This window comes from Solanum dulcamara, chromosome 6 (assembly GCF_947179165.1).
Source record: "Solanum dulcamara chromosome 6, daSolDulc1.2, whole genome shotgun sequence".
Lineage (NCBI taxonomy): Eukaryota > Viridiplantae > Streptophyta > Magnoliopsida > Solanales > Solanaceae > Solanum > Solanum dulcamara.
This window is the reverse complement of record NC_077242.1, coordinates 4,354,287-4,374,113: the sequence shown is the minus strand read 5'-3', so window position 1 is coordinate 4,374,113 and position 19,827 is coordinate 4,354,287. Positions and strand designations below refer to the sequence as shown.

The 19,827-nt window shown below is 32.3% G+C and overlaps 1 protein-coding gene across 1 annotated transcript; it reads right to left on the bottom strand.

The window, feature by feature from the left end:
- Window positions 1-4,424: 4,424 nt before the first annotated feature.
- LOC129892110 (probable receptor-like protein kinase At2g42960) lies at window positions 4,425-9,004 on the bottom strand. Its single transcript, XM_055967656.1, has 8 exons — window positions 8,458-9,004; window positions 7,327-8,038; window positions 7,130-7,234; window positions 6,861-6,983; window positions 6,399-6,569; window positions 6,160-6,289; window positions 5,782-5,991; window positions 4,425-5,029 (listed from the first exon to the last, which is right to left on the bottom strand). The coding sequence occupies exons 2-8, from the start codon at window positions 7,977-7,979 to the stop codon at window positions 4,895-4,897; spliced, it is 1,527 nt and encodes a 508-aa protein (XP_055823631.1). The 5' UTR covers window positions 7,980-8,038; window positions 8,458-9,004; the 3' UTR covers window positions 4,425-4,894.
- Between the last annotated feature and the right edge of the window lie 10,823 nt (window positions 9,005-19,827).

Here is a 19,827-nt window from a genome sequence, read left to right as displayed (position 1 = left end):
ATTTACGAAACAGAAAATTACTAAATTAATCAATTATATATGCTCGTGGCTAATCCGATGCCATTAACTACTACATCACATGAACCATGAATTTTGGAGTAAAAATTACGAAATCTTATCATATATATATATACATGAAATAGTCGATTTTACCCATTTGTTGTTGTTGGTCCATATATAACGACAAATTCGAATCACTTTTATAACAATAAAAATAGGAACAAAAAATTTTGTGAATAGAGAGCGAAATTATTTCAATCCTCATAGTCTAGTATATATTTTGTTCTTTGCATATTTTATAATTTTAACTATAGAAATTATGACTTATTCCACTTTTTAAATACTTTTTTTTAAAAAAAAAATGTCATTTTCAAAAACCCTCCAAATTTGCACTAAATATGAATACTTTACTGTTATTGATATTTTTATTAACATTTTTTAACAGAAAAAACGCAGCAAGGTGTGTAAATCAAGTGAAGTGATAGGATTCCACCTAATAATTTTGGTACAATTTGACAAAATAAATAATAAATAATAATAAATGAACGGAGATGCCGACGTGGAAATTGTGGTCAAACTCAAACGCCTCCGGAATTACGGTCTGTTTGGTTGGAAAGTGATCAATCAATTTCCTCACACGTGTCACGAAACCGGCACCGCCATTTGACCCAATACTTGTCACGTGGGAGAATTTTTCGTTTTCCACGCCTTTATGTTCAAAAATACTCTAGTATTTAGTACGAATAAAATGAATTGAGAAAAATATATCATGATTAAACGTCTGCTACAATATCCTTCAATCTTGTAGACGTGAAAATTTAAAATTAATAGTTGCTAAAAAAAAAGAAAATAAGACGAATAAAGTGAAATTGAATATCGGAGAGTATATATATGAATACATAATTTTTTTAATTTACTAAATATTTTTTAGCGAGGCTTATAGAAATCTCACTAGTTTAGAAGTTAATTACTTAAATACACTTTAATTTGCAATATTATTAATCTTACCAAATTTTCGTGCGTCTAAATATATGTATCTTGGGATACATAAGGTCAAAATTAAGTGTAATTTGTTCAAGATACACTATATCCAAATAGATATACATGTATCTAGAATACATATACAAATCTCGCTGGCCTCTCTCCCATCTCGCTCGTCACTCTCTTATGTAGCCAGTATCCTAAATACATGTAAATCACACCAGATACATACATAAACGTATATTTAGTGTTACACTAGTATAATATGCATGTATATGGAATATATGAGATCTTGATCGCCTTCCTCCTCATTTGGCTCGTCTTTTTTTCTATTTTTAATGTATCTAATAACAATAATACATGTATCTTACTCAAAATATGATTAAAAATTTCGTAATTAGTAGCAAGATTATATCTTATAACATAGTTTCTCCTCTTTTTTTTATACCTTATGTAGTGCTGATAGATTCTTCCCACGTCATCCCGAACTTTGCGGCGTGCTTCCATGCTGTTAATACAAGTATTTAATTCTTTATTTTATTTGTAAACAAAATTACAACTAATTCTCCTCCTTAATATTTTTGATCGTACCAAACATATCATGAATCAAAAGATGTCAATATATTTTTCATAAGCACCTAAGTTTTTTTAAATATATATATATACACGAAATCTTCGGGCCGTAACACTCTTACCTTTATTTATTTTTTCCAGACAATTGCATTACATTATTGCCTACATATACGGAGAAAAAGTAAATTATACAAATAGTTAATGTTAACTTTATTCCTTAGAGAATGGAAAAGACGCACACGTTGTCCCTGAGATTCATGACTTTTCGTTAAAACAATGATTAATGTTCTCTCCATGCAAAGCCATGTTGATATGAGTATAAGATTGTAATAATTTTTTGATGAAAAAACAAAGACGGATTTAAAATTTCGAATTCAATAGGTGTAAAAAGATTGAGAATATATATATATTTGCTCGTGATTAGCTTCTTTTTTATCTTTTTGGTTTCTTCTTGTTAATTAACTTCCATTTATTTATTATAGGCACGTTTGAACTTCATCCTAATAACTATTAGTAGTGGTACAAAAGGCTAAAGTTCATATGGAACTAACTATCTATTGCAAGTTGCAAAGAACGGTATATATATAACTAACGTGGTATTTTATTAACCTATAATGATACATTTGTAGGGGGCAGGGGCAGAGTCAGAGTCAGATAGGGCAGAAAATTACACTATTATTTATGTTAAAATTATTTTTATGTATATAAAGAAATAGATAATATTGAATCGCATTTGGCTTACTTCTTCATATATATTTTGAACTCTTTAGTGAAGTTCTGACTCCACATTCAGAGAGAAAAGAAAAACATGTAAGTATTGCCTGCAAGAAAAAGAAATAGGATAAACGTTTAAGGCCGCAATATAAACTGTACTCGTAATAGGTGATATTTGTGGTATTCAAACAAGCAATGATCATGAAGGAAATGATTGGACTAATATAGTTAAAAAAAAAATATTCCTAATACTGTGTAATATATCGTTTGTAGGCCAAGCTTGCGTATGTTTTTTTTAAAAAAAAGGGTCTTACATCATTTAAATTTGCCTGAATTATATACATCTTTTCCTTTTTTCAAACTATCAATAACGTGACACTTTATTCGTACACTCAATATATATAATAGATGTTTTATATGTTTTCTTTTTTTAAGTTTTCATGAAGTAACCTAACCAGACATGCTAGGTCCTTGTCTCATATTACTATACTTTAGAATATTTTAATGGTGAATCGCAAGTTTTCAAACTCCAAAATCCCAAACAAATGACAATTATATTTTTTTTAACATTTCAACAATTGAATTTCAACTTAAGGAACAATGTTTGTCAGCATCAAGAAGGTTTAAGTTGTCAAACTTACTTTAAACTGTCATGTTAGTTCCGTATATTGCTGACAAAAACTTGTGAGGATTGACTTTGTGATTTAAAGTCTTGTAAAGACTTGAGTAGTTTGTCATTTAATTTAAAACATACCAATTCTCAATTAGTCAGATAAATTGCCCAATTTTTCAATCTAATATTTTATCAGTCTCGAAAGTTATATTTGCTTTACTTTTAAAATTTAAGGGTACAACATCTAAATAGTAACCTAAAAAGAGGACATTTATGTAAATCAACCGTAAACCAGACCTGAGGAGCTCAACTCCAGCCTTCATAAAATTAGAGAAATAGCATTCGCTAACCACTTTTTGGTCCTTTAATAAAATAAAATAAAAAGATAGTCAATATCATGAAATTTCAAATTCTAGCAATAAAACATCGTAACATGAATATCAATATCTAAAAAGTGATTATTTGTGAATTTTCGGCTGCGGCAAGTCCGCTATGCCTATTTTGCGCGCATGTAACGGAATAGTACGTACTATAGTATGGTTAAAGATTTGGTTTTGGGGCTTATCCTTAGGGAGTGTCCCACAACCACAAGGACAAATGTTGCTAAAGAAAATACACAATCAGCTACATGTGCTAAACTCTGTTCTCTCTCAATCATTGTGAATCAAAGATATTATTTGTGGATATAAGACTATAAGTTAAAGAAAAATTCTGTCAATGACTTGATTGATTTTCCCAAAAGAGGGGACCAACAAAGAGAAAAAACAAACTCCAGCTTCACTTGTACAAAAGACCCATCTCTCTTTAATCTATTACAATAGGGATATATGATAATTGCCAGAGTTGGTTTTCTTTAGTTCAATGAGAAAAATTAACCATATGTAATCATTTTAGATTACCTTGAATTGTTGCCCGAAAAAGGATAATAACTTTCACTAATCATGGACAAAAGTAATTTTCCATTTGGTGTTTCAAGCCAACTTACATGCATCTTGACTAATTTCATAAGGTACGTACTATCTATGACTAAGGCTTAAGACGATGAAAAGAATTTGTCTAGTAGTTTTGGCCTCGCTAAGATCTGAACCTAACACTTAGAATCCCAAAGAAAGACAGGCAAGCTTCTAGGCAACTCGACTAATTTCATCATGTACATGGTACCAACGACTAAAATTTGGGCAGACAGAAAAAGTTCATTGAGTAGTTTTTGCCTCGATAGGATTTCAACTTGAGACGTAAAACCCTAAAGAAAGAATAGCAAGTTTGAAAAAAAATGCACACAATACCTTGAGCAAATCCCACATCAAAATGAAAGAAAGTAAAAAGCTTAATAAGACCTAACACAAGCTCACATGCTTGCGCACTTTTGTGCTTTATGATGACATGGCTCCCACAGGACAAATTCATAAGATATGTTGGACCAAAGTAGATAATACATGTTATGAGCTTAGATCGTGAAGAGTTCTCTCACTTCATTCACCGTTAGGCAATTTATCACAAACATTTGTTTCACAAAAATATTTAACAAGAATAACACTGGAAGTTTGTGTGAAAAAGTTTTCTACTCAACTGTAAAAGAGGCATGCCACTGTAGTATATACTCTAGTGAAAACCCACAATAAAGACAAGAATGATGATCAAATTGTATCTAGAAAGGACAATAATAACACATAATCCTCAAGACATCTGTACATCAACAATCTCTCTCTACTCTCTCTCTCTCTTTCACTACTAGTATGACATTGCAATAGTCCTCATTTCCATGCACTACCTGCCAACAGAAGCACTGAAAGAAGAGCCAATGCATCAACAATTACTATTCTGTCATTCAGAGGAATCTTTTCAGAAAACCAGCTTGGAAAAATCCTCTTCATTGGTTTACTGAAAGCTTTTAAACCTCAAATTGGGGGGGTGGGGGGGAGGGTGTGGGCTGTTTGAGGGAGTAAGGGGTGGACGGTAATAAGATGCAATTATACATTCCACTTGGAGTCATGTGCCTGTGTGTCAGAGTCCCTATCCAAGAATTGTATCAGATGTACTGCTATCTGCTCTCCCCACCTTGCTTTCCACATCAGCTGAGCTGCTGCAACTCTCCTTTACTGATTCTATTTCCATGCTGGCTGTTCTACTTCTCCGGTTTCGTCGATCCTGTACAAATATCAAACTTTCATACGGGACGGGATATTGTAAATAGCAGAGGGGTCTTTTTGGCACGATTCACTGATATTCAGCTCTTTGTACAAAATCTATTTCTTGAATCTTGATCAAGAATCTCTTTCTATGATCTCTCTCTATATGACCACCCCAAGGAAGAACCAAAAAACATAGAACGCAATGGCCAACCATGTAAAATGAGCTTAAAAGAGTGAGCTTAAAAGAGTGACATAGACCGTGGGAATTCATATCGCGGACCTCAACTCTGGTTGGAGTTGAGGTATAGTTATTTTGTATATATTAAATTATTCGAACATCTAGACAACACTAAACAACATGTTCCTATGCCTAGTGATCTGAACGAAAAGATAAAATTTGGACATAGTGCAGAGTGAAAGAGGTATTATGCAACCTTCTTGAGGTTATGTCAGCTGTTCACATGGACCAAATACAAGAGCAATACTATTCACCATAAAAAACAGAACTTTCACATTACCCAATATTCCTTTCCATTTAAATAAGAGACTGTACTGTACATTGCTCCTTTATGGATGTGGGCAGAGCTAGAACAAGATCAAAGCGCTTTCATATGAAAAAATGTTTGGAATACTATATGTAACTTGAAAACATTCAGGAGTTTGGTTCATGTTGTTTGAAAGGAAGCTTTAGTTGAAGCCAAAATGGAGAAAGACAAAAATAAGAAATCATATGGAGTGGAGGATATGAAAGTCAGGAATGGACTGTACCTCACGATACGGAACTTCTTCAGTTTCAAGCATTCTAACTACTTGGCTCATTCGAGGTCGTTTTTCTGAATCAGGATCAACACATCTAAGTGCAACCAGAAGCGCTCGTTTCAAAGCACGAGTACTAGGCCTAACTTCCATGTTAGAATCCACAACTTCCTCAGCCCTCCGATTTCCAACCATCATTTTGAGCCATTCAACAAGATTAACCTGCCAAACATGAACCATAAAAATGTCCATTATTAAATACAAGAAGCAACCTCAACCTGGAGAAAAGAGGAGCATAGTGTAGCAAGCACTCAATCCTAGGTCAATATAGGGAGTATAGTGCAGTTAGTAAGGAAATTTTACATGCAGCACATCGCTTACTCTCGGTACCTCATTAGCAGGACGGCTGTAGTCCACAGGATCTCTACCAGTCACTGCTTCTAGCACTAGAACACCAAAACTGTAAATATCGCTCTTCTCATTTAACAATCCAGTATTAGCATATTCTGGAGCCACGTATCTGGAATTCAAATGAGAAAGAAATCTGAGTATTTCATTATGGAAACACATCAACAAGTGCAAAGGTGGACAGAGTAGGAATAAAACATCTTCAGATGGAGAAGTTGTACCCAAATGTGCCCATGACTCTAGTGGTGATGTGGCTCTCTCCTGAGTCCAAGAGTTTTGCCAATCCAAAATCAGAGACCTTGGCATTGAACTCGTCATCAATCAAGATATTACTAGACTTAATGTCTCGGTGGATTACTTTAGGTTCAATGGCTTCATGCAAGTAAGCAAGCCTGCAAATGAAACAAGTTTCATATTAGTGTATATTAAATCTAGTTGTCATTTATCTCTTTTCATATTAGAAACAATAGAAAGCGCATTAAGAAATAGTCAGAAATGCAAAGGCTTGTAGCACCAAGTGACTACTGCTTAGGAATAAAAATCTGCCTAAAAGATTCAAGGCAATGGCTTAGCTTAATGAGTTAAAAGAGAGTGTGCAGCAGAAATAGGTCATCCAAGAAAATGGAATATCAAGTGAAATAACAAAACTGTTGTCATTCGGTTTTTTAACTGGGGAAACTTACGCTTTTGCAGTACCAAGGAGAACCTTCACACGGGCTTCCCATGTAAGTGTACCATGATGTCTCATAGCTCCATGCAGCCACTGCTCCAAGTTTCCATTATTAACATACTCATAAACCAGCATCCTTAACAGCCAAAACAAAGCAAATTGTCAAGGAAAGTATAACTAAGTTGAAATCATGGTGGTTGACATTGCGAAATAAAGAGTCATAGCACAGAAAATTAACATACTTAAAGAACTGCCACGATTTGATCTGAAAAAAGAGAATACCTGTGAACACCTTCAATGCAATAACCAAGAAGACGCACTAGATTCTTGTGTCTAACATGACCAATTGCCTCTACTTCAACCCGAAACTCTTTCTCAGCTTGGCCACTGTGGAGCAATTCATCATTAGATCATAAGTATTAGTCATCCATGGAGATAAATGTACAGAACCTGTAGAAGTACTTCAAAGCCATACTCACAGATTATTTAGGAGCTTCTTCACAGCGACTTCTGTCCCATTGATCAACCTGCCTTTATAAACTACACCATATCCCCCTTCACCAAGCACATTCTCTGCAGAGAAACGATTTGTTGCAAGTTCAAGATCTCTAAGCGTGAACCAATGGCCCCACCCGAGCTGTGAGACTTCTGGCAATCCAATCAAAGGAGAAGGCATTGCAATTCCATAAGATGGTTGTTTCCTCACTGTTCCAGAACTTCCCTCTTCCCCTGACTGTGAACTAAAGCCCCTTTCGTGATGATATATTGAACTACATTGGCTGATGTTATCAGCATCACTTGATTTGCTCCTACCCAAATGGACTAACATCTTTTCCGACGTCGTTTCATTTGATTTATCATGAATAGTCAGAAATAAGCTTTCAGGATGATCGTGGACAATAGCAGCACCAACTCTATCAACCTTGATATCCTTGGAAACATTGGGTATTTGGCAATGAGAAAACCCGTCCAACGTTCTTCTAGATTTTCTCCTACACGTTACCCATATCGACAACATACAGAGTATCCCAACGATAAATACACCAACACATAAGCCCATTACAACCCATAGTTTGAGACCCAAAAATGATGTCTTCTTAGACAATTCACTTTTTAATTCCCCAGAAGACATTTCCAGCACAGCAGATAGAAGAAAGCAAAATTCCAGACTCAGATTTACTCCATTGCCTCCTGTATACCACAAAACAATTTAAGTCCATAGCATTTCTACAATTGTGGCTTGTAATAGTACTTCTTTTAATGAAACAAAGTAGATGGTCCTGTCTAAATTAGGAGTATTAAATTTTCAAGTACAATAAGTTAAAGTTTAGACATTGACAAATCAACTAAATTGTGGGCAGCTGACATCACAATACAACTATTCCAGTAAACCACATAGCGGTTAGATTCAGAACAGTAAGCACAAAAAATAAAACACCTTCCCTTCCTGATACAGCAAATCAAGAATCCATAAGAAAGAAAAAAATCACTAATTCCAAAAGAAAGACTAGTTTAAATCTGTTCAAAATGAGCACAAAATCAAGAAAAGAATGCCTTCACACAGAAGCAAAACAAGGATAAAGATTTCAAAGATGAAAAAAAGTTGTTACCTTTACAAAAGTGATCTCTAGAAACCAAACTTAACCCCCTTGATCTTCTTCTCTAAGAACCCAGAGAAGCAAAGAAAGTTCTTTTTTTTGCTCAAGCAGAGACTCAAAACACATAGATAAGCCAATGCAGAAGTGAAAAGAACCCACAAACTGACAAAAGCCAAGAAAGCTAACAGTTCAGAAGAAGAAGGGCATTGGCTGTAATGGGTCAAAAGGGAATAGAGAAACAAAACAAGTTAAAGCAAACTGTTCTAAGAAGGACAGACAAAAATCTAATCTCTGTGAAGGGAAAAAAACAGCTTTATTTAATGGTGGGTAAAAAAATGGTTGGTGGGTAATGTGAATGTGGAGGCAATAGGGACTTTAGAAAGCTGTAAAGGTGGAAGCTTTGTTTGCAATGGAGGAAATCTATGGTAAAGAGAGAGAGAGGGGGGGGATAAAGAGGTGAGGTTGTTGATTGGGGGTGGGTGGTGTTGAGAGAGAAGAGAAAAAGAGAACAGTAAAGGAAAAGCAAAAATGAGAGGAATAGAAGAGAAATGCATTTATGGGTTGGATGGGCAAGAATTTCTGGAAAACAAAAAAAAAAAGTGAATACCCCAACACAAAGGAAAAAAAAATACTCCACTATATTATAATAATACTTTTTTTCTATAAGTAAATAAAAATTATTTAATCTAATAATGTATATTGTAGATTAGTTTTTACCGAAGTTATATAACATTTGATAGTTAGTTAAAAAGTAAGTTAGTCATATGAAATTAATATAATATTTAATTTGTAATTTAAAATTTTACATAATTAATACACATATATATATATATGTTATAAAAGAAATTATATATTAACTTATGTAAAATAAAAAATAAAATAATTAATATACACATTATTAATATTTATTAATTCTAACCAACATAAAAAAAGAGTAAGGAAAACATATGAATGTGAAAGACAGAAAATGACTGGCCTTTTTCTTTTGGGGAAGAGAGTCAACTCAACAGGAGGAGGAAAGTGATACGTCTAAATCTAACTAAAGGCTTAATGTAATGAACAAGAATGATATTTACTCTATTGCCCTTTGGACTTGAAAAAACAGCTCTTCTTTTCTGTGTCATTAATGATACATACACATTACGTACACATTTGGATATGTCGAGATGGCGTAAATATCGAAAAATCGAATTGAATTAAACTAATTTGATTGTTTTTTTTCAGAACTTTGATTCTTTGGTTCGGTGTTTGGTGTAAGTGTCACGAAAATATGGTGTACCGAAAAACAGAAATTTCATTAAATTATATTTTAAATTATATTACTTATATATTTTTTACTCAAAACATCTTAATTTTTATCCAATTTAATGACCCATTTTAATTTTTGGCCCAAATTTTGGAGTTCAAATTTAAGAGCCCTAAATTAAACTCAGGCAACGTATTTACTATTCAGTCTATGTTATCATGACTTGTTTTCAATACTATATTGTCATGGCTTAAGGTGAGAGTAGACTTGGCAAAATCTAATAGATATAAACTCAAGTTATTCAATTTTTACGCACATCTTCAGAAATTCTATTTTTATGTACACATAACGTATGAACAATAATTTGTAAAAGTTGCTGGCAATTAGTGATATGAACAATAATTTGTAAAAGCTATTGGCAATTACTGAAATTCTATTATATTTTCATGCAAGAATTTTTATATCGAAAGATTGTTTTAAAAATACCAAAATAAACCGAATCGAAGTTGAAAAAATTGAAGTAAACCGATCTAGTTTGATTTTGAATATGGTGCACACTTTTTCAAAATCGAACACTGAAGAATCGAATGCCCACTCCTAACATGCGATATGTAATTATCGCAATATAAAATTATGAGATGAAATCAGCATTTGGATATGCGATTTCACGCTGATTTCATCTCATAATTTCATATCATGAGATGAAATTCCAAATTCTCCTAAAATCATGATTTGGAATTTGTCAAATATAAAAGTTGACCCACAAATTTATATTTTATAAAAACAACTTCACATTTATATCTACTTATCATTTGTTTCATATGTAAATAAAATTAATTCCTATTTTACCATTTAATTCACCAAATTCATTAATTTTTATCAATTTTTTTACTACTTCATTCAAATTAATATTTAATAAAAAATATTAAAGACTAGTACATTACAACTCATGTGTAATTATATTTTTTGTTGAATTAATTAAGATTTGATCAATAAATATTGTATTTTTGTAAGAATAATTTTTTGATAGCATATTATACGATTTTATAAACTTTTATTTATTTGAAAAGATTGAATAAAGAATTGAACAATTTTAATAGTTATATAATTTATGGGGGTTTTACGGCCATGATGTTTATGTGAACTTTTTTTAATAAAAAATTAGATATATATAAAAGTAATTACATCCTATAAACGCCTCACTAAAATTGACTAACTTTACACCCAAAACATGGCTGGCAATTACTGTACTTAAGCAACATACATAAACTAGTAAGCTACTAATATAGACTACTGGTGATTGACAGCTCCAGTTTTGATTTTTTCTTCAAGATTTTTTTTTTTTTTTAAACTTCCAATGAGGTCACTTTTAAGGATATTTAAGTCATCTTAATTTTATAGCAAATACAAAATAAAAATTAATATGATTCACGAGATAAATTGACCATTTTTTTTGTCTCTTTTAGGTGCCGTTAGGGTTAGTAAAACAATAGCAATATTTTTAATACGCATTTTAATAATTTAAAGACCTATGTAGTCGTTCATGTGTATCACGAAGAGAAAAATAATGACCGAATAGATGATGAAAAATTAAATTTTGACTTCATCTCAACATTGAAACCATGACTCAAAAATTCAAAAAGGAAAAAAGAAAATGTATAGTTTTTTTTAGCATTTGGTCAAGGGAATTATTAGTTCAATATAACTTATTCTAATCAAACATGCATAAATTTTTTAAAGATGGTCAAAATTACTCATTTATACAATCATGATAAAAATATTGGAAGTTGCAAATGCAATAATGTTACCAAAACAGTTTGTTCTAACTTTATTGTAGTTTTTTTTTAGAATATTTATCTGCCATGTTACTTTATTTGTAACTTTCATGGATGTGATTTTTTTTTTTCCAATAGAAAAATAACTTCTATTTTTGCCACTTTATTCCCTAGTTAATTTCAAAATCTTTCTAGATATTTTTTCTTTCTTTTTAATAATATACTATTATGGTAGCAGTATTTTGTAAGAATGAGAACGATTTGTCAAACTTGTGCAGATTTTATTATTTTGATGCCATGAGTATTCCTTTTGACCAAAACCTGTCATATATTTAAATTATTTGTTGCAACGGCTCACAAGGAAGGGGTAAGTTAGTAAATTCATATTATTAATAACATTAGATTAACCCCAATGGACAAGACACATAAATTATAAAAGAAAAAGACCAATCACCCCACTATATTCAAGTGACAAAAAATTATACAAAAAAAATGTCATACATCTAATCCATGCAAATTAGAAAGTAAAAAATACCCCATATCCCATATTAAGAAAAAAGAAAGTTATACGTTTGGCCGCTCAATCAAAAATATTTATAACCTCTGATTAATATAGATGATATATACATATATTATATATTTGTTAATTATTTTTTTTAATGAACGATTATTTATATTAATTCTCCATAAGAAAATCATTCAAATCCTTCTTGGGCAACCCCAATCCCCGGCGGCGAGGGGGGGTGGGGATAAAAAAAGCCTTTGCTTAGTGAATAAATATGATTTATGGCACTATTAGAGGAGGAACAGATGCTTTGATTTGAAGCATAAACTTTTTTTAATTAAAGTATGTATGAGACAAATCCTTTCTAATCTATCTTTTCATGCTTTAAGTCTTAGATTAATTAAGTGAATGAGGTATGTGCTTATACTAATTATAAAGTTGCATGATGGGCCCACTTGTCTATTGGGCCCACTTTGGGTTTTTATTCTTAAGCCCGACCCGAATCTATTGCATCTCACATGGGAAAGTAGGATACCCTCATAACCTTGTTTCACAATAACAAAACCTTGCACGTGCATCACATGTATGGCACGTGGGAGTAGTCTTCACTTTTTCTTATCCTTTTTAATTTTATTTTCGGGGTGGATTGGCTTATGAAAAAATAAAAACAGACATTTAAATTTGGCCTCAGATGATAAATAAACACTTCAATTTTGAATATGCACAAATAGATACACCTCAACTCATTTTCATTGTGTCAGCTGAATACTCTAACTTACAAAATAAATTATCCAGACACATTCAAAATTATGTGTCACGTCAGTATTAAGTGTCCATTAGACACAATGAGAACGATTTAGAGTGTTTAGTTACTTGTTGATGTCAAGTTAAAGTATCAAATTGTGCACTCTCAAAATTAAAGTGTTTACTTGTCAACTAGCCGAGTTTAAGTATCTGTTTATATATTATGTCTAAAAAATTTGTGTGCTGACTTATTATCATAATTTCTAAGGTAATATATGGTAACTTTACAACTAAATATTATTTGGCCATATGTCTAGTGAAATTATTCCGCTAAAGTGTAGGATCATATAAACAAATCTTATAATAAGGTGTCTGCATTTGCAAGGAATAAAAGAGATTAGAAAACACTTTTTCCTTTAATAGATTTTACATGTCGTCAATTTAAGAGGAGTGCGGGGAAAAAAAAAAAGGGGGGTGGTGGTATTATGCACTTTACCAAATTAAATTCTTCTTTGATCCCCAATAAATATATGGTGGAACTCATTACTACAAAGCAGTAATTGGTATAAAGGAAAAGAGTCAAATTTGTCTCTATTTGTGTGAAAATAATTTCTTCTATCATCCATTATATTATTCATATTTTTTTAAAATGAGAAAATAGTTAAATGCGTTCCTAACTTATATTTGGATTCTCAATTACACATTTTAACTTCACGAGAGTTCTATCACCCTCCTAAACTATTTAAAACTGAAATTATTATGTCCTCAAAAAATCACAACCACATTTATGCGGATCTGTGAGATACACGCATTTAACATGTAGAAATTCAATTTTTATATTAAACTATTATTCTTTTTTCTTTTTGGTTTAATATTTTAAAAACTCTATTAAATGTTAGTTCAAACACTTGAAAACTCCATTGAAGGTTGGTTGTTATTTGAAACTTCTTGATTCCTATGTTGGTTGTTATTTATTGTTTGACTGAGTTCATCTAAGACTTTTGAATCGAAGAGCATCGGATCTCCATGAAAATCGACAAGCTTCCATATGAAATTTTTTGATGTATATTCTTGAATTGAGAGCAACTGAGTTCGTTAATGGCTTGAAGAGTTTTGTATAGCTGAAAATTGAAGCTCAAGGTTGAAAATGTGAAGCATCAGCTTGAAACCACCATTAAAGTTAGTTAAAAAGTTTGAGTTCAAATTTTGATTTGACACAAACGAACTTCATTTTGAATGGGTAATATATCAAAAGAATTGAAATTTTGAGAGAAACTTATAACTAAAATTTAGGGCAATTTGGAAAAGATTTAGGGTGATTTTGCATCAAATTTTCGAGGAAATGTACGAAGAAGATGATGGCTGCATTTTCATATTTGCACGAAAATGACCAATTATTAAAATTAGTTGAGGAATATTATGCGGAGCTGAAATCAGGTTTATTCACAAAATTGACTGCCCGAAACTTGAAGAAACATATGTGATATGTCATTAACGGAGCTGAAAGGTTGAACTTAAGAGAAATCAGATTACAATATTGATAAGTGACTACAAAAATTTTGTGGGTATGTTGGGTATTGAATATAAAATAAAAAAAATTCCTAGTATTTAAAGTTCATTGAAGAAAATCAATTGGGTGTCATTGTATTAAGATCATGGGTGGAGGTGCTTTCATTTGAAGAATTTTGGGTTTGTAGCTTCTTATTGTGGAGAACAAGGATGGAATTGTTATCTATGATTTGTGGTATATCGATTGGTGTAGTGATAACCCTGATCTCAAAATAGTGAGTGATTGGCGAAATTGATGTTTGTCGTGGATCTACTAAGTGAAGAAGAAAATAAATTAGAAGTGAGATAGAATTAAACAAATAAGAAAAATAAAGATATATAAAAATAAAATTTAATATGTTTGGTCTTCAAATACATATACTTTGCCACATAAACACTTAGGGAGGTAATGGTTTCAGTTTTAAACAGTTCAGGTGGATGATAGGACTCTCGTGAAATTAAAGTGTGTAGTTGAGAATCTGAAGATAGGTTAAGGAGACATTTGACTATTTTCTCTTTAAAAAAAACTCATCGACGTTATCTAAATAATTTAATTATACCCCTTCTATGCTTAAGTTATTCAAAATGAATATGCAATTGGGTAGAGCCACCTTATAGTGAGGGGGTTTCAGACAAAAAAATATATTATTTATACATGATTAAAATAATTTATGTATATATAATAGATGTCGACCTCCCTTTGGCTGGTTCATGTGTCTACTTTTTCAGATTTTAACCCCCCTTACTAAATATTCTGGCTCCGCCACTGACCACGTGGCATGTCATGTGACCCCAACTCATTTTTACCTCATTTCCTTCACTTCTTCTTTCATTAGTTACACCTTCTCAAAGCAAAACCTAATCATCAGGTAAGACGGATCATTAGAATGCGAAACTGCCTAAAAAAGAAAACTGTATCAACAAGAGCAATCGCAGCTTATTCATCGAGTAGCCACTCGCGACACACTAACTAAAAATCATCTGCGAAAAGATCTTGTGGTACAGACATACTACTAATCGATTCTTTAGTAATTCATTATCGAATACAACCCAGGAAAAGTTGTACACCTACACAACAGCCCTCCCAACCCAAAGAAAAATGACCAAATCATTTCCTTGGCAGCCATCAACATTGCCATGACCACTTAGATAACGTTGAAAGTATTTTATACGAATAATATAACAAAGGATAAAATTAAAAACAAAAAATCCTCATAATAGAGGGACAAAATTGTGTATCGCTAAATTAAATCTAGTTCATATTCTTTCTGTTCTCTTATGGAGTAGTTCAATTTTATTAATAAAATAATTAACAGGTAATGGGCTTAGCTTTCTCAGTTAGTCAGTGTCAGTTGCATTTGATTCTGTGATTTGCAATTTGTTTGGATAAAGAAGCATCAAAGGAAAAAGCAATTCCACTGACACAATTCTTTATTTAATTAATTAAAACAGCAGATTGGGATTCAAAGAATTTTGAATAATGACAACCAATTAAATCAACGAGTTATTACCAGTAATATTCTCACACAAATTCAAAATATTAAAAAAATAAACAAATAAAGAAGTTAAGAACCTAAGCATCTATAATATAAACATGAAAGATAATTTTGATATGGTATATAATATATATATATATATATATATATATATATATATATATATAACGTAAGTATTCAATAAAAGGGTTCGGATAAATCGTGTTGGGCCCTTCTAGCTTTGTCTCTGCTATATCAATTAATCATAATTAATTAATATATACTTTTTACTACGCTCAATTACTTAATCATGATAAATTAATATGATTTGATTTAAACATTTAATGTAAATATATATTTATCATCAATCACCTATTTCAACATATATCATTTGTCATGTTTGATATTGCAATATTGGGCACTTGAATCAATGTTTTTTCCAAAATAGTTTTTCTATCTCCATGAGATATATATAAGATTTATGTACATTCCGTAGATCTTATTTGTGCTATTACACCAAATATGTTGTTGTTGTTAATATTGTGATAGGATAAATAAAAAATTATTTAAAAGTTGTATTAATCTGTAATGTTGATATAAGAAAACTTGCAAGTTATAATTAGTCTGTTTAACTCCAAAAAAAATGGTGGAATTAACTATTGATTAGAAAAAGTCAAACAAATTCTGAGACAGTAAATAAAATCATTATTAATTTTTAGAATAGCAGACCGGCTAGAAAATTAATTTAAGAACATTTAAATAAACAAAACTTAGAAAAATAGGACGCGTGTAACGGTTATATGTTGACAAACTGCGACACCGAAAAATAAAGTTTGAGCACTTTCCCATTAATAAGATTTAATTTAATACCACAGAAAATATTTATATTCAGAAACAAAATTCCGTTGCGCCAAAAGAGTTGGTTGGAGTTTTGCTATTTGTCTTTGGTTATTCATGAATATTCCATTGGATTACATGTTTAATGACAATTGAATTAATGACACCACATTCAAAGCTTTTTCAATATTTATATAGTGCTAATTATAAATATTTATATTATATTATTATCGCTAAATATAATATAATAATAATTATTATATTATTATCACTAAATAATTATTGTAAAATTATTTATTAGTAATAATTATTATTAGCATAAAAATTCAAGTAAAATAAAATAAATAGAATATTAATTGATGTAGTAGCCTAAAATTCAGATATTTCACATAAATTGCAACTTATGACAAACAGTAAATGGTAGTCACATGACATGTCCTTCAAGCTTCACCAATTTTTTCAATAATTTTGCAAGCAAGACTTCGAATTTGTTAACTTTACTTTTGAGCATCAAACAATTTTTAGCTTTTAAGAAAGGTCCGACTAAATTAAATTAACTCCTACAAATATATTAGTACTCTCTTTATTCTTTTTGCTTGTTTTTATATTAAAAATAAACTATTCTTTTCACTTCCGACTGTGAGAACACATTTTGGAATTATTTTAGTTACATATATATTCTTCATGGGAGGCAATTTCCAATTTCTCCATATTTAAATTACAACTTTTTAAAGTAAGTAAAATGGAACAACAACAACAACAACAATCCAGTGAAATCCCACATCGTGGGGTCTGGGGAGGGTAGAGTGTACGCAGACCTGACTCCTACCAATGTAGGACGGCTGTTTCTGAAATACCCTCGGCTCAATAAAAGCATAGAAAAAGGTCAGACAAGAATATTAGAATATTAGAGTAAATAAGTAGATGACGAAAACGGTCCAAACAATAGTATAATCAAAACACAAAAAACAATAGATATTATTATTGGATAATAACATAAATACCATAAATAACATACATCAGAGTACAAGAAATCATAGTGTGTTAATACGCCTACGAATAAGGGAGAATAAAACCACTATGTACTAGCCTTCTACCGTAATGTGTGTCCTCCACACCCTCCTATCTAGGGTCATGTCCTCGGTAAGTCGTAAATGCGCCATGTCCTGTCTGATCACCTCTCTCCAATATTTCTTCGGCCTACCCCTACCTCTTCTGAAACCATCCATGGCCAGCCTCTCACATCTCCGCACTGGTGCATTTGGGACTCTCCTCTTCATATGTCCAAACCATCTCAATCGCGTTTCCCGCATCTTGTCTTCCACCGAGGCCACTCCTACCTTTTCTCGAATAGCCTCATTTCTAATCTTGTCAGTCCTGGTATGCCCACACATCCATCTCAACATTCTCATCTCGGCAACCTTCATCTTTTGTACGTGGGAGACCTTAACTGGCCAACACTCCACCCCATACAACATAGCTGGTCTAACGACCACTTTGTAGAACTTGCCCTTAAGTTGTGGTGGCACCTTCTTGTCACATAACACACCGGAGGCGAGCCTCCATTTCATCCATCCTGCCCCAATACGGTGTGTGACATCCTCGTCGATCTCTCCGCTGTCTTGCATGATAGAACCAAGGTACTTAAAACTACTTCTCTTTTGGATGGCTTGGTCCCCGAGCCTAAATTCCGCGCCAACCTCTTGAGGTGTCTCACTGAACTTGCACTCTAGGTACTCTGTCTTGGTCCTACTCAGCTTAAACCCCTTAGACTCCAAGGTGCGTCTCCAATCTTCCAGCTTAACGTTAACTCCGCTACGAGTCTCATCGATGAGGACTATGTCGTCCGCAAAAAGCATACACCATGGCACCTCACCTTGAATTTGTCGCGTCAATCCATTCATCACCAAGGCAAATAGGAACGGGCTAAGAGTTGATCCTTGGTGCAACCCCATCATAACTGGGAAGTGTTCTGAGTCCCCTCCTACTGTCCTTACCCTGGTTTTGGTACCCTCGTACATGTCCTTGATCACCCTTATGTACGCTACAGGTACACCTTTAGCCTCCAAACATCTCCATAGTATCTCTCGTGGGACTTTATCGTAAGCCTTTTCCAAGTCGATGAATACGTTTTCATTTACGGCACAAAAAAATCTATAAGGCGCTAGTAGCAAGCATTTATTTCAATTCATTTGTTCTATTTTAGCTTGATACGTAATTTAAAAAAACAAAAAAAATTGTGATTTTAAATTAAAAATATATTAAATGTATCAAAATACTTTTTAATTTTGTGATATCAAACATGTCAGGTAGAAAGATAAATTTAAATAATTGATTAAAAAGAAAAAAAAATATTCATTTTGAAATGAACTAAAAAAATAATAATATGACAAATAAATTAAAACGAGAGTACTATTTTTCATGTATAGGTCGACTCCTTCAGCCCAACGTTCATGGATTGATGTACTTATAATTAGACTCCTTAGATATAATTTGCTTAATTACGATTCATAGCTACATGTTAGAAAGATGAGATAGGCGAGCACGATTGTAAGAGGTAGGAGAGAGACGAACGAGATTTGGGCGAGAGAGGAGAGAGATACAATTAATTTATATATCTGATCGATAATTGTATCAAAAACTAACTACTAGAAGGAGGATAGAAGTGAGCGAGATTGGAAAGGGGAGGAAAGAGGCGATCAAGATATGAAAGAGAGATACAATTGATTTGTATATCTGTCCGATAATTGCATCACGAATACAATTGATACAATTTACTATATCAATAAATATAGAGAAAATACATAATTATCCTCCTAAAGTAAAACTTATTTTTAGAAAGACATTTAAACTTTGTGGGTGTTATACCCCGAAAATTATCAAAATACCCCTAGCGAATAGTACGCTCGCATAACGAACTATTCTTAACTTTTTGGCCAATTCGAGGCTGGAATGTCGATTAGGGGGGGTCATGTGGGAAAGTGGTCTCGATTGAATTTTAGGCCAACCGGGTCAAAAGATAATTTTTTGGGGCAAAAGCAGCCTAATCAGAAAAGTGTGCGATAGGTTTGTGACACCTAGTTTATTTTTTCACTTTGTTCATAAAATGCATTTGGCAGGTGCGTTTTATGTGTTGCACGACTTTTGTACATAAATCGCATTTGACAATTGCGATTTATATGTATTTTTTCGTACGTTTTTCAGTTTTAGTAAGAGGCATTTCGTTTTTTTTTCACCCCTTCTATACTAAAC

Coding starts and splice junctions, on each gene's coding strand:
- LOC129892110 (XM_055967656.1), bottom strand. CDS start 7,979: ATGTCTTCTGGGGAATTAAAAAGTGAATTGTCTAAGAAGACATCATTT. Junction 6,984..7,129: donor TGCATTGAAGGTGTTCACAG/GTATTCTCTTTT, acceptor TTGGCTGTTAAG/GATGCTGGTTTATGAGTATG. Junction 6,570..6,860: donor CTCCTTGGTACTGCAAAAGC/GTAAGTTTCCCC, acceptor TTTCATTTGCAG/GCTTGCTTACTTGCATGAAG.